Source organism: Palaemon carinicauda, chromosome 26 (genome assembly GCF_036898095.1).
Source record: "Palaemon carinicauda isolate YSFRI2023 chromosome 26, ASM3689809v2, whole genome shotgun sequence".
Classification (NCBI taxonomy): Eukaryota; Metazoa; Arthropoda; class Malacostraca; order Decapoda; family Palaemonidae; genus Palaemon; species Palaemon carinicauda.
The window spans coordinates 60,065,578-60,086,948 of NC_090750.1; the positions used below are offsets into that span (position 1 = coordinate 60,065,578).

A 21,371-nucleotide genomic window follows, 5' to 3' on the forward strand; every position below is an offset into this window, starting at 1 on the left:
ATTTTGTTAGGAGAGGAAAAGCTTAAAAAATACAGTAGTGAGACTGCATTAATATGTAACCCACCCCACCCTTGGTGAAGGATACGGGTCCTACGATAGGTTAGGTGGGGAACCTTAGGGTAAATATTCGAACAGAATATACGGCCCGATGTTTCATCTAAACCTCTTGTTTGTTTACAAGAGATGATATGTATAATAGCGGCCACCAGCGCGTATGATAGTGGCTAACTTAGAATACGGCATTGGAAGAGGGTTCGCAGTTAACCCCCCCCCCCCCTGTTTGGCAAGTAGGTAAGGACACAGCTTGTAGGATAGGTTAAGGGAAAAGTTGAGGTTAGTTCACGTCCAATTTTAATCCACAAGGGAGGAACTGGCCGCTGACATACAAAGGCTCCGTTTTCAAAATCGGAATGTGCAATTTGGGGTTTTATGCTTGGTAGCGGCCACTTGTATGCGTGGTGACGGCTGGCTAAGTATACGGCAGTGTATGCGGGGTCGCCGGAGGGCATTACCTCCCTCCCCACATAAGGTAAGTAGGCAAAGACAGGGCTTGTAGGTTAGGTTAGGCGGTGTTCTTGTGTAGAGGTTTTGCAGAGGAACGGACTAGAAAATTGTAAGAAAATTCCCATTTTCTATGCATGCTGGAGGAACTGGCCGCTGATATACAGAGACCCCGATGATATTAAAGCTTGCTAATGATTGTGTAGAAACGTGGTGTTTAATATACCGTGTTTAGTCTCAGAATGGGAAATGACAGCCAAGTCCAATGTTCGAACATGTGCTAGAGTGCAAAGCTACAACTCATTTCTTTAAACTCATCCTTTTGTTAAGTGTATATTCACCCCCTTTGTTAAGTTTGTATATTAATGGTGTTATTCAGTCAATAATACAACATTTTCAAGTATAATATAAATGTGATTCATTTTGTCGTCTTTTCGGTTTTATCATCTTACATCGAGCAAGATTGGAGGCCTTTGTATAATGACGGACAACCTCTCGTGTTCGTAGAGTATTACCTAACCTAACCTACAAGCCATGTTCTTACCCATTCACCTAACAGGGTGGGCTAATGCTCCCTACAACCTGCTATGACTGCTGTATTCATAGCAATAGGGCTGAAAATAAGGAAGTTATGGAACTTACGGGGCATGGCTGTCGTCATACACTGCCAGGATTGAATTTGGAACATATGTCTGTTGACCTGAATTAAAGCAAAAATATAAACAATTGTAGATACAAGTCCACGGGGCTTATACGCTAATGAAGCATGTTTCACTTGCCAGAGCATATGAGCATTGAAATAGTGTAAAAATTGCAAGCAAAATGAGCTACAGTGGAGCAAAATCCAATAAATAATCAAATTATTGTTAATTTGGCGTACCAACATACAGAATACGCTCATTCAAGTAAGCAGGTTTTCTTGGTACAATAAGCATAGCTACAAATGATTCCATAGGAAATGTGATTGGAAAAACTTTTTCGGTGTACAGAAGGCCAGGCAAACAGAAGCTCCAGTGTTTTGATAGTGTTTCTTAACTATTATTGGGTTTTGATTACGGTATTGTTTTTTATTACGATGAATAGTTTTATGACGATGACTGCCGGAAACAAAGTGTGAACAAGTATTTATTCCAACACGAAGTACTTACCTCGAACTACTTTCTTAGGAGTATCTGGGGATCTCCTCCCAACCGACCAGAGTTTTGTGTAGTTTACCGTACTTCTATGCGGGGTAACCTCTGGCGGAGTGATACGCCCCCTGAGGCGACCCCGGGTCAGAGAGCATGCTTGCTCAGGTCTCGATCCCCAGTAAGTTCTCTGGTCGCGTCGCGATAACATCTCGACACTCTCTCCTTACCCAGTGCGACCCTGTGTCCCCGACGTGTGAACAAGTATTTTTTAAGTAAAATAAAATTGACTGGTTCACGTAATTTAAAGTGTTCAAAGGTATGGTAGTCAATCCACCTTAACTTGAAAACTATTGTTTTTTTGCCAGAAATCATTACCAAAATCATTCAAAACATCACAAAATACGCAAGGTAATCGTCTTATTTTCTCCAAACATTTATTGTAATATTCAAAAGATTTACCGTGACTTGGTGAAACCAGTGAGTCGACTGCACATGAGCAGAAGTGACTTAGTAAAACCAGTGAGACAGTTGCCCACAAACATAAGGGACTTGTTAAAACCAGTGAGTCAGTTGCCCACAAACATAAGGGACTTAGTAAAACCAGTGAGACAGTTGCCCACAAACAGAAGGGACTTAGTAAAACCAGTGAGTCAGTTGCCCACAAACAGAAGAGACTTGGTAAAACCAGTGAGTCAGTTGCCCATAAACAGAAGGGATTTTGTAAAACCAGTGAATCAGTTGCCCACAAACATAAGTGACTTACTAAAACCAGTGAGACAGTTGCCCACAAACAGAAGGGACTTAGTAAAACCAGTGAGTCAGTTGCCCACAAACATAAGGGACTTGGTAAAACCAGTGAGTCAAACCAGTGAGTCAGTTGCCCACAAACATAAGGGACTTGGTAAAACCAGTGAGTCAGTTGCCAACAAACAGAAATGACTTAGTAAAACCTGTGAGTTAGTTGCCCACAAACCAAAGGTACTGTATGTGGTAAAGCTAGCGAGTTGTCCTTTAGCCAAATGGTGCAAAAGTAAAGATATACCCTAGCCCCTTCTGTTTGTGGGCAACTGTCTTACTGGTTTTACCAAGTCCGTTCTGTTTGTCGGCAACTGACTCACTGGTTTTACCAAGTCAAGTTTTACCAAGTTGTAGGATACATTGCCTTTACTCATCGAGTGGATTTCCATTTACTAAAACTGAAGAATCCAAATGGTGCAAAGGTAAAAATATACCCAAGTCACTGCTGTTTGTGTGCCATTGACTCGCTGCCCAATAGCAGACCTCGAAACTGCTGGGAGCTGTTAAGGGAAGACTTTCTAAAGTGGAAGATTAAGTAATTACTATACTGTATATAAAGCAATTCAAGTAACCTTAATGATAGATCATTGGAATGTTATCTACCGTATAAAGACAAAATCGAGATTTACCAGCCCAGTGAGTCAAGCGTAACTCATCATACGGTTTTCCTAACTTTTAAACACCTACAGGTAATGTTAGATACTGATATCTAATTGTATTGTCTTTCTACTTTATATCAGAAAATTGAGTGATTTACCCATTATGCTTTTACTCAACCCACAAGTATTTTAGTAAGAATGCTTGAATTGATGTGGTATACGCATGTTAGAGCTTTTAGCATTGGCAAATATTGTCTAACCAAGTCACCCCAATTTTGAAGATTGCTCTTGAGCTGCGGGTCGGTGGAAGATAACATCGAAATAGCTCAGGGTGTGGAAAGAGAGTTTCCTTGTAGTGTAGCAGGATGGATAGTAACGTGTAAGTTCCTCTGGGCGTGGTAAACGAGTTTCCTTGGGCTGTAGGTGGATGGAAGGTAATGTCTAAAAGGGGCTTTTGTATGTTGATGGCCCAGGGCTCTAGCATGCATAGAAAATGGGAATTTCTTTCCCATTTGCTTGGCATTCATAGCTGAGGCCGTAGTACAGTACTGTAATGCAAAACCCAGGTATATTGGTCTGCAGAGTTAACACTACAAGGTCGCTGAGTGGTTTTTACTCAGACGTATCTCGTTTTGCTTGCAATTTAACGTTATTTCACTGCCTCTGTTTTGGTAAGCAGTACATATTGCATTACATGAATAAGCCATATGGGCGAGTATAATGGCACTGTTTTAATTATTAATTTAATATTAATCACTTAGTTCAACTAGGTTATGCTCCGTCGGGGCTTGCTTTGCTCACAATTTATAAATATCTCACCGTTCCTCTGTTCTAGTAAGCAGTACATGGTGTGCTGCACAGGTGAGTATTTTAACATTATCTTAATTATCTAAATCACTTGGTTCAATGTAATTTACATAATGTTGATGTCAACAAATATATCTACGTAAATTATTTAAAGTTGCTGAGGTCAGAACCGGCAGATTTTATCACGTTCTTTCCAATGGACACCCTCCTCTTTTTTATGTTGGGCAGACACGACATAATAGGACTTATGGAAATGCTTAGTTGAACAGATGGGGAATCACAGTGTGCCAATCACGTTTTGAGGAATATTATATACAGAACATGCTATTATATGTGAATTTAGATCATTCAGAAAACTTCCACAATTTATTGCAATCTTTCTTTGGCACAAACGGTTTGTACAATGCTAACAAATTGTCCTTGCTATTGTGAGTTTATCTCCTGTCTTAAGAATACCACATTTCACCATTAGAACACTTTGTACAATGGTGTGTAAGTCACCAAGCAGTCCATAAAAGAATATGAAGTAAACTCCCTTTGAAGGGTAAATGAATCACCCTTGTAAAATAGACAAGACTAGGTCTCTATTGGATCAGGTATATGTTGCCATCTTCATGGCTGGGCTGCTAAGAACGAGTATTGCCGCACCTTACTTAATGCTCGCATTACCTTGTTTGAATTTGGGAATTATTGAATTCTGATTTGATAAGAAAATGCCCACCGGAAGTTTCCAAGGTCAAGCTGGATCCGATTGGGTAATTTCAAATTATCGCACTTGCCGATTAGTTCAATAGGTGGCCGCTAAAGTACTGCTGTATTGACCAAAATGTTATCTGTAATGAATTCTAGGAACTACGGAAGCAGAAGGTACATCAGTGGAAAGAACTCAGTGGATTCATAAATTTTAAGGCAATTTTGGTGATTTTCAAAAGAATTCTTTATCTTTCTGAGAAGTACTTATTTGGGGGGTATTTGGAACCTTCTGAACCATTTTTATTTTGTACAGGTTTGCAATAGGGTTAAATATAAGAGTTATGCTGCTGGGCCATCATCATACAAACTTCCCTGTCTAAATAGCTCATTGTGTGGAAGGAGAGTTAATTTGGTCTGTAGGCGGATGGAAGGTACCGTCTAAATAGCTTGGGTGTGAAACAAGAGTTTCTTGGTCTGTGGTAGGATTGATTAGAATGTCTAAATCCTTAGGATGTGAAAGAGAAATTTCCTTGGAATCTAGGAGGAGAAATATTAATGTCTGTCTTAAACTTTTTCCGGGTACCTTTGCCAACCTTAGTTCAGAAAAGGACATGCACAAGGTTGGTTGGCTGGTAAATGGTATCTTTTCTCCTTTTCAAAGTTGCCGCATTCTTTTTTCAGTCATCTGCTTTAACGATTTAACTGACTTCTTGGTTTTCAGGTGCTGATGGGATTCCTGTATTTTATATTTATTATTAATTCTGCAGTTAGCCAAATTGTGTTGAACAGGATTAGTATTTCTTCAGTTTTAATTGCTGTCCACATTTTACAATGTTGTAATTTGGCATTGAATATGGTAGAAACATCTTTAGATAGACCCAAAAGTAGGACTGTTAGGGAAAATGTAAGAAAATTTTCCTCCTTTAAAGTTTACTACAATTAAGATTTGTTCCGTAACTGGAATACAAACCATGCTATTTGATAGGGGTATTACCTTCGGCGTAGCTGAAATGACGAGCCATTAAAATTTAACGAGGGTTAACCACCGCTAGTTAGCGGGGTTAGGGGAGGGTAGCTTGCTTACCCCCCCTCACACACCTGTGATTGAGCTCACTTTGCTTTCGGCTCGGATGGTGAACGGACGTTGCCGCTCTTCAAACTCGCCGTATATTGGTAGCCATTAATGACTTTTTGCTTTTTCTTTTCTCTAGTGTGTGTTTGTGAAGTTGACTTCTGCGACCATGCGCACTTGACGTGGACTCTCCGGCTGCCCTTGTGGAACGTTTATGTCGGCGATGGAGAGAGATCTTCACACCCTTTGTCCTTTATGCAGAGGTCAATAAGTGTAATGTAGGGAGTGGTCTTCCTCCCAGTGGGAGAGGTTTGGGCGACGGCGGAAGAAGAAGTCCAAGCGGGATATTTCTCCTTCGAAGGTCCCTTCCCAAGGCCTTTTCTTCTGTCTCCCGATCCTCCTCCGAAGCTCCTACCCATTCGACCTCTTACGAGAGACCGTCAAGTAGTAGCGTAGACCAAGTTAATGTTGGCCAACCCCGGTCCTCGAGAGATGGTGTTGCTTCCCCTAGGGAAGCGGCCCCACCTCTCCCCCCGGGTGAGGCCTTGTCACTAACCCCTTTGTTGCAGATTTGATCTTCCTTGGGGCTCACGGGTCCGCCCTCCAAGGAAGCTTTGCTGCAGTTCATCCGAATGGGTGCTTCTGTTCAGCATTCATCGTCGCCGTCAGGGGTAGATCATCTGGCCCTCGTCGACGTTGTAGTGTCAGAGGTATCACACTTAATGTCATCCGACTCCTCTGCCCCTACAGATTCCCCAGCTGTTGCTGGCGACTTAGCTTCTCCCGTTCCTGAACATTCTTCGAGGGGGAAACTAAGTCCAACGTCTGTCTCTCCTGCGAGTGTTTCTCTCCCTTGGGGGAGTTCACTCATAGAGACTCCTCTTCGGAGGACTGCTGCGGCACACGGTCAGCTTGCTGATCCAACGGCCCCCAAGGGCGCCTTCGTCGAAAGCTCGCCCTCCACTTTGCCCTAGAGGTCTCCCTTCACCATCGGCGAAGAGGCGCCTCCTTGGTTCGTCTGCTTTGTCGTCGCAGCCGTCCCCTGCAGAGGAGCCTCCGCTGCAGTCATCTGACCATCGACCATCACTGCTCCTACTACAAGTCCTGTGACTTCGGTCGTGGACCTCTCTGCAGATCGTTCGCGATCCCCATTGGTGGATGCTCGCCATTACGAAGGGCACATCCCAGTTCCTGACCATCCACCCTTCAGACCTGCCGACCTTCCATCACCGTTCCTGTCATCGGTAAAGCCTCTTAAGGCTCTACCAAAGTGCGCAGCTGCGCGCCATTGCCATGCAGCTCGCCAACCCACAGGACATCAGTGCTCACCAGCAGTTCGTCAGACTGCGCGTCAGCACTCTACAGCGCTTCGGCGTACCCCTTCACCTGCTCGCCCTCATAGACGGCAGCAAGATCATGAGCCCGCGCGTCAACGCTCTCCTGCGTGCCCTGCGCCCCTGTGCCCACGTTCGCCTGTGCATCCTGCACTCACACGCCCAGGGTCGCCCACGCGCCAGCGCATTACTGCGCACTTGCGCTCTCCTGCTCGCCCACGATCTCCTGCGCGTCGGTAATCTTCTGCGCACCCTGCGCCTACGCGCCAGCGCTTTCCTGCGCGCCAGCACTCTCCTGCGCACCAGCTCGCTCCCGCGCGCCAGTACTCACCTGCGCGTCAACGAGTTCCTGAGCGCCAACACTCACTGACGCACCATCACTCTACTGCGCGCACGCGCCATCAAACTGCAGGTAAATCAACACGCGCAATCCAGCGCTCTCCTAGACATCAGCGCTCTCCTGTGGGCCAGGTCTCTCCCGCGCGCACGCACCAAGACATGCACACATTCCACCACTCGCCGGCGCGCCAGTTTTCTCCTGCTCACGCGCGCCAATACTTTCCGACGCACCCGCGCGCGCCAATATTCTCCTGTGCGCATGTGCCAATATTCTTCCGCGCACGCGCTAACTGGCACGGGCGCAGAAACTACACCTGGCAAGGTCACCATCTCCTCATTCCCCTCCCCGCAAATGCATTCCAGCGCGCCTTGTGGGAGAAGGGAAACAAGCACCAGCAGAGGGGTTCAGGATCTCTAAACTGCCTTCTAAGGCAGAACCACCTATTATGGTGAGTCCTCGTAGGGAACCATCGGTCCCTTTCCCTTCAGGGGATCTGTCTGACAGTGCATCAGTCAATCAGCAGCCTTGGTTCAGTGCCTTAGTCAGTGCTGTAACACAGGCATTCAAGCCTGTCCTGTCCGGCCGTTCGTCAGAGCAGCCTATAGCTCTGGACTCATGACATGGAACTATGGCTTCCTCTACCCCTTTGAAGAGGAAAAGATGAGTTTCCGACTCGGTCACTTCCCCGAGGGTGATGCTGATTCTGTGCAGACTATCAAGGCTAGTCCCTCCAGTATCTCCCCATGGATACTCTCCCTTCCTGTCTGATGAAGACCATCCTTCACCAAGGGAATTGCGTGAGGAGAGGCACTCCTCCATTCCACTTTTGGAGGAAACCTCCTTTCTCGCGGAGAGTTCCCCTCAGTCAGAGATCGGGAGGGACACAACACTCAGGCTTTCGATGTTAGAGTCTTACCTCCTTCCTCGGAAGGAGTCCAAAGACTCCAAGACTCTGCCAAAGTCCTCCACCAGGACTACTAGAATGGAGACAGCTAGCCACTCGAGGAATGTCCGTGACTCACCCCAAGAAGAGCTCTTGGGGACAGGAGACTTCGCTTCGAGTTCAACATCAGGAGGAGAGCAACAAGAGTCAGAACAAGCATTTTGGCAGGTTCTGACTCTAGTGAGGGTTCTCAACGGGTTTTCCGACCCAAAGATACTCCCTCGAGAGGACAAGGACACGGTCTTAGACCACGTGTTCGGCACTCAGAAACCCTCTAAGACCAGTGCAGCCCTGCCCTGGTCTCAGGGGTTGAAGAGTACCAGGGACAAGATCGCCCAACAGCTCTCCGAGTTTGCATCCCCCAACCGTGCCGGCTCTACGAACAAGCTCCTCCCGGATCCTCGTGTACAGCAGAGGAGGTACTTTGAGATCCTGGAGGAGCCCAGTTCAGCTCTTCCACTTCACCACTCTCTGGAAGAGCTAACCAGGGGAGTCCCTCTTGAGAGACTCTCCACCCGGCAGGTCTCGATCTCAGCGGTCGAAGTCCTTAACCAGGAAAAGGTCACTAAATATGCGACGCAAGCTACTTTGTGGCTGGGCATCTGGTTAGGGACCTTTGGAATCCTGGTACTATCCGAGGATTTCTCCAAGGAGCGTACCAGGAAGGCAATGGAGACCTTTCTCCTCTCAGGCACTCGCATGATTGAGTTTCTTGCCCACCAAGTTTCGAACTTGTGGGCAAACACCAACAGGTCCCCAGCGTCGAGATAAATAGGCTCAGACATTCTTCCCTTGGGGGGCCCACCTGTTTGAGCCTAAGGACGTGGAACTTGCTGCTGAGAGGTGGAGGAAGTCTCATCGAGACTCCCTCCTCCATAGGGCTTTGACATCCAAGCCCTATAAACCTCTAGGACCTCAGCAGTCCTGTCCAACCAAGACCGTGACGACGAAACCAGCAGCGAAGACAACAGTGTCTAATAAGCCCATTCCTGTCAAGGACAGGAAAGGCAAAAAGTCCTCCAGGGGAGGAAAGAATCCTAAAGGGAGCGGCCGAGGCCGCAAAAACTAGGATGGCAGTTCCCCTCGTTTCCACCAGTGGGGGATGCCTACAAAGTTGCTCAGACAGGTGGAAGCAACTCGGAGCCGATTCCTGGACAATCTCCGTGATTCGTCTAGGATATCGCGTCCCGCTCATAACATGTCTCCCTCCCCTGGCCAGGGATCCAGTGTCAATTGACTCCCTTGCCATGGGATCGGCAAGGGGGTAGGCCCTTCGGGCAGAGGTCCAGACCCTGTTGAAGAAGGGCGCTCTCCAAGAGGGCCTCGACGGGTCCCCAGTCTTCTTCAGTCGACTCTTTCTTGTAAGAAAGGCGTCTGGAGACCAGTTATCGACCTCTTAGCCCTGAACAAGTTTGTCAAACAAACTCCGTTCAGCATGGAGATGGCAGACACAGTCAGACTAGTGGTAAGACCTCAGGACTTCATGTGTACACTAGACCTAAAGGACGCGTACTTCCAGATCCCAGTCCATCCGTCTTCAAGGAAGTACTTAAGATTCAGCCTAGACAACAGAAAGTACCAGTTCAAGGTGCTGTGCTTCGATCTTTCCACAGCACCTCAAGTTTTCACCAGATTGTTTGCCCTAGTGTCATCTTGGGCACACAGGATTGGCATCTGTCTCCTCCGTTATCTGGACGACTTGCTAATCCTAGAAGACTCGGTGTCAACCCTTCGTCAACACCGAGACAAACTTCTGAGACTTTGCCAAGATTTGGGGATCATGGTAAATCTCGAGAAGTCATCCCTGCTTCCTACACAGAGACTGGTATACCTAGGCATGATTATAGACACCAATCTCCACAAATACTTCCCATCAGACGACAGGATAACAAGGCTCAGACAGGTTGCAAGACCTTTTCTTAGATAAGAAGAACTTCCAGCCCAATCGTGGTTACGTCTCCTTGGTCACCTTTCATCGCTGGCCCATCTAGTTCCTAATGGTCGTCTCAGGATGAGATCCCTCCAGTGGCAACTCAAGTGCCGGTGGAATCAGACTTGCAATTCCCCTGGACATCCGGATCCCCATGGGATTTACGGAACTGACGGACCTCCAGTGGTGGGTGGCAGACGAGAACCTACGAAAGGGAGTCTATCTTTTCGTCCTCCCCCGGATTTGATGCTGTTCTCAGACGCTTCAAAAAAAAAGGGTGGGGGCCCACGGGCTGCACCACACGACCTCGGGCCTCTGGTCAGTCAGAAGAGTACATCCACATAAATATCCTATAAATGAAGGCCGTCTTTCTGGCCCTTCAACAGTTCCAACAGTTCCTGGCAGGCCACTCTGTGGTGGTGATGAGTGACAACACCACAGTAGTGGCTTACATCAACAAGCAAGGAGGTACCTTTTCGCAGCAACTATCCCATCTAGCAGTAGAGATACTGAGATGGGCCGAAATCCACTCGATACCACTATCGGCACGCTTCATTCCAATCAAAAGGTATGTGCACGCCGACAACCTGAGCAAACCATCTCAGATAGTGAGTATCGAGTGGTCTTTGGTTATCAAGTAGCCAAAAAAGTCCTGACTTTGTAGTGTTCTCCGACTGTGGACCTCTTCGCAACAGCCCTGAACTTCAGGCTCCCGCTGTATTGTTCCCCAGTCCCAGACCCCAAGGCTCTCTGGCAATATGCATTCCAACAACGGTGGAAAAACATTGACGTTTACGCCTTTCCCCCGTTCTGTCTTATGAGGAGGGTACTCAACAAGGCCAGAACATCGGTCAATCTTTCAATGACCCTCATAGCTCCGCTATGGCATCACGCAGAATGGTTTCCGGACCTTCTGCAGCTCCTAACGGAGCCCCCCAAGAGAACTCCCTCCACGACACAATCTACCTAAACAACCACATGCCAACGTATTCCACAAATCCGTAGCTTCGCTACAACTTCACGCCTGGAGACTATCCAGTATCTCCTCTTTCGGAGAGGATTTTTGCAACAAGTTGCGACTAGGATTTTTGGATACCTGCATAAGTCATCAGCAGGCAAAGTAGAAAGTCTTCTGTGTTTGTTGTCGTGGAAGGGGTATCTCTCCTCTCGATGCCACTATTCCAGCAATAGTGGAGTTCCACGTGTATTTGCATGAAGAAATGCGTCTGTCAGTCTCGGCAGTAAAAGGCTATCGCTCAGCCTTAAGCCTCGCCTTTAGACTGAAAGGAATGAACATTTCTTCATCGCTAGAACTTTCCTTACTCATACGGAGTTATGAACTTACCTGTCCTCAGTCAGAAGTGAGACCTCTCCCATGGAACGTGGTTTGAGTTCTCAGGTCTCTTAATAGACCTCCCTATGAACCGTTACACCAGGCTACCGATCGCCACCTGACTTTTGAGACGGTGTTCCTGCTAGCTTTGGCTTCAGCCAAACGAGTCGGTGAACTTCATGGTCTCTCATATGACATCGCCCATTCAAGGGGATGGGGAGAGGTAAAGTTCAGCTTCATCCTTGAGTTTATTGCTAATACTCAGAACTCGGGAGTAGCTGATCCACGATTCGACTCCTTCCGGATTTCTAGTCTCCGTTCTGTAACAGATGACCCAGACCATCTCTTACTATGCCCAGTGGGGAGTTTGAGGCTGTATCTTAAGAGAACAGCCGCAGCCAGTCCCTGTGTGCCTGCTCTATTCGTCAGCACAGGAAGGACCAAGAGGAGGGTCACCAAGAACACTATCTCAGCATGGATTCGCAAGGTCATAGACCATGCATTGAATCCAGACCCTCCTCCTTCTCGTCACCCCAGAGCTCATGATGTCAGGGGCGTAGCTACGTCCCTGGCATTCAAGAGAAACTTCTCAGTGACGCAGGTTCTTCAAGCTCGGGTGTGGAATCGTCAGACCACTTTCATATCCCACTACCTGCAAGAGGTGGCCCACAGGAGACTCGGTACGTTCTCTATCGGTCCTGTGGTGGCTGCACAACAGCTGGTTTAAAACCTCAAGCTCCTTATTGGACAAGTAGCAGAAGGTTGAGGGCATTGTTATCCTTTTCTTCATCCTCCCCTCTCTAGGGGAAAGCAGCATCCTGGGTTCTCTACACAGCTGACCTCAAACCACTGCAGGTAAACCATGCTCCCTTGTGTACCTAATATTAAGACTAATACTTTTGCGTCCCCATGCCCTGGCGAGGTGGTATTGGGAAAGTCCTAGTTACACAGTTTTTCCTTCTAAAAAACTCGAATAACTTTACCTGGACAGTCACACTTCTATATACCTCAACACACAGCTTGTGTAGGCCGCGGACCATGCGTAGCAAGGTTTTAGCGAGGTGCAGGGACTCCTTATTTTTTAGTACTGACATACTCGGATAAGGAGCTTCCGGGTAAAGCCAAAAGCCAGATTGGCTGGGACGTCCACCCTATCTAATGGGTGAGTTACCCCTATTAAATAGCGTGGTTTGTATTCCAGTTACGGAACAAATGACAAATTCATAGATAATTTGTATTTTTCCTAACTATACAAACCTTAGCTATTTAAACAAACTTACCCGCCAGCCCTATCCCCCTTGAAGTCCTACCTCCAAGCAAAGTGAGCTCAATCACAGGTGTGTGAGGGGGGCCAGTAGCAAGCTACCCTTCCCTAGCCCCGCTAACTAGCGGTATGCGTGGTTAACCCTCGCTAAATTTTACTGGTGCGTCATCTCAGCTACGCCGAAAGTAATACCCCTATTAAATAGCTAAGGTTTTATAGTTTGGAAAAATACAAATTATCTACAAATTTGTCATATTTATTGTATACTGTACAGTATCTCTTGAAGAAAGAATGTCGTTGAAGGTATAAATTGTTGGTATAAAACTTTGAATGATGTTAAGTTTGTCAAATGTGATGCTTTCCGTAGGAATTAATAGTTACTGTACGTGCACTGTGATATGTATTAGAGAAGTACTTTTGGTAAAATGACTATCTATCCTCCAGGCCCATAGGGAACAGCGCCGTGCTGAAGCTTGTTTGAGAGGTGGAAGGCTTGAGGAGGCTGTGGACTGTCATAGGCGCGCAGCCGAGTTATTGACCGAGGCGCTTACCTTATCGGATAGCCCCCTTGCACAGCAGAGCATAAATCTTCAACATAGTTTCCATTTACGTCAGCAGGAGGTCATAAGGTACGTCTGAAGAAGATACGATAATGCAATGTTTATGATGTTATAAAGCAGTAGATGATTTTAGGCAACATTTCATCAGCTAGGGGCCACGTTTAACTATACTGTACAGTATCCGAGGGAGTGAGAGTTGCTTGATAATATGCCCACTATATGCAAAATTTTTACTTGCCTAATACTGTATACTGATTATTTTTCCAAATTCTTCCTTGTTTTAATTGTCTTTCTGTGAAAGTTTATATGAAACTGACATCTCTTTCATTATTTCCTAATGATAATGATGATTGCTGATAGAAATAGCATATAAAAATAGTAACCTAGAGAGTCTAGGAGGCCGCACAACAACACATCGCAGGATACCCATACTTAACCTAGACATAAAAGGATACTTGATCTGAGCAGAACACTTTGGACACTGGTTGTCCATATTGAGAAAGTTTAAGCATTTATTCCCATGGAGTTTCTTCTATTTAGCCTGGATCACAGTAGAACTATCTTGTTCTTGCCTACATATAAATGTCAACTGGTGCCCTGCTATCATTAAACGTTTATCTGTCATACATAAGATTTACTGTGATCTAGAAATATCTTTCATTATTTATAACAGAAAGATTATTCAAATACAGCACTTTTTCACGTATAGTCTTGAAGGTTTCGAATCGTTATGGCAGTGTATATTCAAACATTGTTGAATTATGTATCATTCCTTTTTTAATAGGAGTCAAAGTTTTATACTGTATAAACAAGACAGTATGTAGTTGTATCTATATTATAAAATCAGTTCAATTATGATTGTTTTCCGTTTTCTTTCCCTGTGGGATAGAAGTCTTATCGCAAGGGCAACTCAATGTGAGGTTCAAGCTGCCTATTACAGGACTATATATTTACTTTAATTGGGCAACAAGTCATTTGAACAGTTGAAGATTCATAACAAAATAGTATCAGTATTCTACAATAATGATTACTTTCAGCCTATTTTGATACTTATTGTGCTGTAGAAATATAAATCTGAACCCTTTATAGCACCAAAAACGTAATTTTTAACAGAACTAGAAAAGCACTGTATACTAAGATTTTTTTTTTTCCCATAGGTTCAGGAGCAAACAACGAGAGAAGTATGCCAAGGCAATGGAAAACCAGAGATTGAAGCTTGGCAGCGGGAATAATATTGGAAATCTTACTGCTCACCCGTCCAAAAGATTGCAGGCTATAACTTTGGAATTGACAAAGTAAGTTCGTTAAACATTACTTGTTTTGGGGAAATGATTCAATTGAAATTAGTACTTTACTGTGATTGAATGAACTAGTGCAATTATTGTTCATTAGAATCTGTCTGGTAATTGTTGAACTAGTACTTATTCTTTCTCATCAGTTAAAATTTTAGATTGCTTAGATAATCAATGAGAGCCCTTTTTAATTCTCTTTTCCTTATCAGACTCCTTAACTTTACTACATGTTGAGATTATGTACATTATACGTTATGTAATATTATAAGACATACTTTGAAGTTTTTAATATACCTGACAGATAAGAAATAAATATATATTTAGTTAATATTCTTAGTTTTTACCAAGGTATTTAGCACTGCATAGAGAAAGCAAAAATTCATTGGCTTTATTTACATTTGATTACATAATGAAGTGTACTCCAAGTCTAGAAAACATGGCTTGCTTGAAATGCTGTAAAACACATTGAAGGCTGTGTGTTTTTCAACCTTGCTTTGTTCCTAGAAATATACTAACACTAATGCTAACTGGCTTGGTTGCTGAAGCTTGTTAACAAGGTAGTTAAGTGATGCACTAATCTGTTCTCTCATTGTCTGTGTACACTTGTTTACAACAGGGGTTATAGGAATACTACCACCGTATATTCTGTGTGTCGTAAAAAGCAATTAAGAGGACAGCTGCTGTCTTCCTTTTTAGCAAAAGTCTAGGCCCACTGCCAACACAACGGTAGTAGCTTATCTGAGCAAACAGGGCGGTACCTTTTCGCAGCAGCTGTGCCATCTGCCAGTAGAGATACTCAGATGGGCAGAAGACAACTCGATGACTCTATCAGCTCGCTTCATTCCAGGGCAAGCGGAATGTGCTAGCGGACAAGCTGAGCAGAGCGACTTAGATATTTGACACCAAGTGGTCTTTGAATCCTCCGGTAGCCAACAAAGTCCTGACTTTGTGGGGTTCCCGACAGTGGATCTGTTCGCAACGGCCCTGAATTTCAGGCTCCCGTTGTACTGCTCCCTAGTCCCGGATCCCCAAGCTCTTTGGCAAGATGCTTTCCAACAACGGTGGATAAACCTGGATGTTTACGCCTTTCCCCTGTTCTGTCTGATAAGAAAAGTCCTCAACCAGGTACGAGCAAGCAACAACTTGCAAATAACCCTCATAGCTCCGCTATGGCATCACGCAGAATGGTTCCCAGACCCTCTGCATCTCCTCACGGAGATCCCGAGGGAGCTCCCCCGACAACACGACCTCCTCAAACAACCACATGCCAACATCTTCCACATAGCCATAGCTTCACTTCGACTTCACGCCTGGAGACTATCCAGCACCTCCTCATACAGAGAGGCTTTTCCCAACCGGTTGCATAAAGAATGGCTGGACACCCCAGGAGATCTACTGAGGCAGTCTACCAGGCGAAGTGGTTAGTTGTTCTGTAACTGGAATACAAACCACGCTATTTAATAGGGGTATTATTTTCGGCGTAGCTGAAATGACGAGCCATTAATTTTTAACTAAGGTTTACTACCCACACGGCTAGTTAGCTGGGGTAGGGGACGGTAGCTTGCTAACCCCCCCCCCCCTCACACACCTGTGCTTGAGCTCACTTTGCTCTCGGCTCGGATGGTGGTCGGACGTGTCTGCTCTCATCCTCGCCATCATTTAGTAGCCATTTAATTGCTTTTGTCTTTTCTTTTTCTAGTTCTGTACATGTGAAGTTGGCCTCTGCGATCATGCGCACCTGGCCTGGGTTTCCCGACCGCCCCTGTGGAACATTCATGTCGGCGGTCAAGACTGATCCTCATGCCCTTTGTCCTTCTTGTAGGGGCCAACGGTGTGATAGTAACAACAAGTGTAGGGAGTGGTCTACCTCCCAGTGGGAGAGGTTTTCGCGACGACGGAAGAAGAAGGCCAAACGGGATATTTCTCCTTCGAAGGTTTCTTTGAAAGGAGAAAAACCCAAGGCCTTTTCTTCCGTTGTCCAAACCTCCACCGAAGCTCCCACTCGGTCGGTCTCTTTCGAGAGACCGTCGAGTGGTAGCGTAGACCGATGTTTTGTTTACCAGCCTTGGGACTCGAGAGATGACGTTGCTTCCCCTAGTGAAGCAGCTCCACCTCTCCCTCCTTGGGGCTTACGGGTTCGCCCTCCAAGGAGGTTTTGCTTAACTACATCCGATTGGGTGCCGCTGTCAAGCAATCGTCGTCACCGTCAGAGGTTGATCCTCTGTCTCTTGTCGACGTCGTGGTATCAGAGGTATCCAATGCGGCATCACCCATCACCTTTGCCTCTGCAAACTGTACAGTAGCTGACGGCTTGGTTTCTCCCGTTCCTGTTCAACCTACGAGGGAGAAACTAAGTCCATTGTCAGTCTCTCCTGCTAGTGTTTCTCTCCCTCTGGGGAGTTCACTTACAGAGACTCCTCTTCGGAGGACTGCAGAAGGTCAGCTTGCTGATCCAACGGCCCCCAGAGGGCGCATTCGTCGGAAGGCTCGCCTTCCTCTTCGCCTTAGAGGCCTTCCTTCACCTGCGGTGAGGAGGCGCCTCTTTGGTTCAACATCTTTGATGCAGTCCACCGCAGAGGAGCCTCGAGACCAATCATCTATCACTGCTCCTGCACTGGTCCTGGACCTTTCTGCAGATCGTTCGCGATCTCCTTTGGTGGAAGGTCGTCCGTTTAAAGGACACGTCAACTTTCCATCCGACAGGCCTGCCGACCTGCCATCACCATTTCTACATGGGCCTAACAAGGCTCCACCTAAGCACGCTATTGTGCGCCAACCGCATATGCGCTACGCGCCAATGAGACCTGACGAACGCTCCTTAGTAGCTCATCAGGCCCCATCACTAGACCCTAACACAGGGCATCAAGGGCGTATGCGCCAACACGCGCATACGCTCGAACAGGAGCATAGCTCCATCACGCGCTGTGCGCGCCCTCATGCGCAGATGCGCCCATGTTCTCCTGCGCGCCGTGCGCTTACGCGCCAACATTCTCCTACGTGCCCGCGCCCGGCTGCGCGCCATCAACCTCCTGCGCAATGGCGCTCTCCCGCGCGTCATCAGTCTTCTGCCCGCGCGCATACGCACCCAACATCCAACTCTCCTGCGCGCCATGCTGCGCATCATCATACGCGCCAGGAAAAACCTGCGCGCCAACGATCTACTGAAAGTAGTAGTACTGGGAAGTCAGCAATGCTGGCTTCTCCCCCATGCCAACCAGTACCATTGCCCCAGCGCTCACCTGCACGCATCCGCAAGGATACGCGCGCACGCCCTGCGTACGCTCGCCCATCCTCTCCAAAGGATGCGCGCCGACATTCTCTCGCGCGCTCCACATGATTCAACTGCGCGCCCGCGCGCTAGGGATCTTTCTCCTGAGCGCGTGCGCCCTACGGCTGGTATAGATGCGCGGGAACTCTCTCCTGCGCCCCCTACGGCTGGTATAGATGCGCGCGAACTCTCAACCACGCGCCCGCGCACTCAACATATTAATCCTGCGCGCGCGCCAACAGTCTCCCGCACGCGCGCCCGTGTTCTAACAGTCTCCCGCACACGCGAGCCCCGATATTCTCCCTCGCCTGAGCGCCATTATTCTCCCTCGCGCGAGCGTCAATATCCTCCCGCACGCGAGACTACTGAACTACGCACGGCAAGGTCGCCATCGCCTCATTCCCCTTCCCGCAAGCGCATACCACCACGCATTGTGGGAGAAGGGAAACATCCAGAGGGGTCCAGGATCCCAGAGCCACCACAGGCGAACCCACCAATGATGGGGTCTCCTCCCAGGGATCCTTCAATCCCCGTCCCTTCAAGGGGTATGTCTGACAGCGCATCTGTCAGACAACAGCCCTGGTTCGGTGCACTGATCAGAGCCGTAACGCAGGCTTTCAAGCCTGTCTTCTCTGAATTGGGACGCAGAACCATGGCTTCTTCTACCCCTTTGAAGAGAAAAAGAGGTGTTCCAGACGCGGTCACTTCCCCAAGGGCGAAAGTGACTCCACGCAGACCTTCGAGGTAGGTTCCTTCTTTTCCTCAGACTGCCTCTCCTTCCATTTCAGACGAAGATTTCCCGTCCCCAAGGGAATCACGCGAGGAGAGACTTTCCCCCATCGCACCAATGGGGGATCTCCTCGCTCCGAGGGGTCTACTCAGTCGGGGATTGAAAGGAACATGCCACCCTCGTCAATGTTGGAGTCCTACATCCTTCCCAGGAAGGAATCTAAGGACTCCAAAACATTGCCGAAGTCCTCTACTAGGACTAGGATGGAGCCAGCTAGCCACTCAGAAAATGTCCACGACTCTCTCCAAGAAGAGCCTTTGGCCATAGAAGGAGACTTCGCTGCAAGTCCTACAGCAGGAGGAGACCAGCAAGAGTCAGAAAATGCGTTTTGGCAAGTTCTGACTCTAATGAGGGCTCTCAACAGGTTTTACGACCCAGAGATCCCTCCTCGAGAAGGCAAGGACACGGTCTTGGACCGTGTCTTTGATACTCAGAAACCCTCCAAGACCAATGCAGCACTGCCCTGGTCTCAAGGGGTTAAGAGTACCAGAGACAAGATCTCACAACAGCTCTCCGAGATGTCCTCCTCCAACCGTTCCGGTGCCACCAACAAGCTCCTCCAACCTCCTCGCGTACAGCAGAGGAGGTACTTCGAGATCCTTGAGGAGCCTTGTTTAGCTCTTCCGCTTCACCACTCGCTGGAAGAGCTAACCAGGGGAGACCCTCTTGAGAGACTCTCCAACCGGCACGTCTCATTCTCGGCAGCCGAGATCCTCAACCAGGAGAAAGTTGCGAAGTGTTCTATGCAAGCCACTTCGTGGCTCGATATCTGGTTGGGGAACTTAGGTATGCTGATACGTTCTGAGGATTTCTCCAAAGAACGTACCAGGAAAGCTATGGAAACCTTCCTTCTCTCAGGTACTCGCACGATCGAGTTTCTGGCCCACCAAGTCTCGAACTTGTAGGCAAATACCATCCTGAAACGTCGGGATGCAGTAGCTGAGAGATTCCATCAGAAGGTCCCTAGCACCGAGACCAATAGGCTCAGACATTCCTCCCTAAAGGGATCCGTCTTGTTCGAGCCTAAGGATGTAGAACATGCCGCTGAGAGGTGGAGGAAGTCTCATCAAGACTCCCTCCTTCATAGGGCTTTAACACCCAAGCCCTATAAGCCTCCAGCACCATAGCAGTCCCCTCCAGTCAAGACCACTAAGATGACAACAGCAGCGAAGACCTTGGTGTCTAAGCCTTTTCCTGTTCAAAGAAAGGAAAGGCAAAAAGTCCTCCAGGGGAGGCAAGAATCCTAGAGGGAGCAGCCGAGGCCGCAAACACTAGGATAGGCTGTCCCCCTGCATGTCCACCAGTGAGGGGATGCCTACAAAGTTGCTCAAACAGGTGGAAGCAACTCGGGGCCGATTCCTGGACAATCTCCGTGATCAGTCTAGGATATCGCGTCCCGTTCTTAACATCTCTACCTCCCCTGACGACGAATCCAGTGTCATTGAACTCCCTTGCCATGGGATCAGCAAGGGGGGCAAGCCCTTCAGGCAGAAGTCCAGACCCTGTTGAAGAAGGGGTCCTCGATGGATCTCCTTTTGTACAGAAGGCGTCTGGAGGCTAGAGACCAGTTATCGACCTCTCAGCTCTGAACAAGTTTGTCAAACAAACTCCGTTCAGCATGGAGACGGCGGACACGGTCAGACTAGCAGTAAGACCGCAAGACTTCATGTGGACGCTGGACCTAAAGGACGTGTACTGCCAGATCCCAGTCCATCCGTCTTCAAGGAAGTACTTAAGATTCAGCCTAGACAACAGAAAGTACCAGTTCAAGGTGCTGTGCTTCGGTCTCTCCACAGCACCACAAGTCTTCACCAGAGTGTTCACCCTAGTATCATCTTGGGCACACAGGATTGGCATCCGTCTCCTCCGTTATCTGGACGACTGGTTCATCCTAGCAGACTCGGTGTCAACCCTTCTTCAACACCGAGACAAACTTCTGAGACTTTGCCAAGATCTGGGGATCATGGTAAGTCGAGAAATCTTCACTGCTTCCCACTCAAAGACTGGTATACCTTGTCATGATTATAGACCACTCGCCACAAAGCCTTCCCATCAGACGACAGGATAGCAAGGCTGAGGAAGGTCACAAGACCTTTTCTCAGACGTGTTTACGTCTCCTCGGTCACCTTTCATCGCTGGCCTGTCAAGTCCCGGTGGAATCAAGCGTACGACTCCCCAGACATCCAGATCCCCATGGGACCTGCGGAATTGATGGATCTCCAGTAGTGGGTGGCTGACGTGAACCTACGAAAAGGAGTGGGTCTTCTCGTCCTCCCCCCGGATTTGATGCTGTTTTGGGACGCTTTAAAAAAAGGGTGGGGGCCCACATGCTGCACCACACGACCTCAGGCCTCTGGTCAGAGTCAGAAAAGTACCTCCACATAAATCTCCTAGAGATGAAGGCCGTCTTTCTGACCCTTCAACAGTTCCAACAGCACTTGGCAAGTCACTCTGTGGTGGTGATGAGCGACAACACCACAGTAGTGGCCTACATCAACAAAGAAGGAGGTACTTTTTCGCAGCAACTATCCCATCTAGCAGTAGAGATACTGAGATGGGCCGAAATCCACTCGATACCACTATCAGCACGCTTCATTCCGGGCAAAAGGAATGTGCTCGCCGACAACCTCAGCAGAGCATCTCAGATAGTGAGTACCGAGTGGTCTTTGGATCATCTAGTAGCCAACAAAGTCCTGACTTTGTGGGGTTCTCTAACT

General features: G+C 47.6%; 1 protein-coding gene across 1 annotated transcript in view; it reads left to right on the forward strand.

The window, feature by feature from the left end:
• Nucleotides 1-21,371, forward strand: part of LOC137619534 (nuclear receptor-binding factor 2-like) — a 56,334-nt gene that overhangs the window by 706 nt on the left and 34,257 nt on the right. The window contains exons 2-3 of the mRNA XM_068349622.1: nt 13,189-13,373; nt 14,462-14,599. Coding sequence (XP_068205723.1) covers nt 13,189-13,373; nt 14,462-14,599 — 323 coding nt within the window. The remainder of the gene's footprint in view (nt 1-13,188; nt 13,374-14,461; nt 14,600-21,371) is intronic.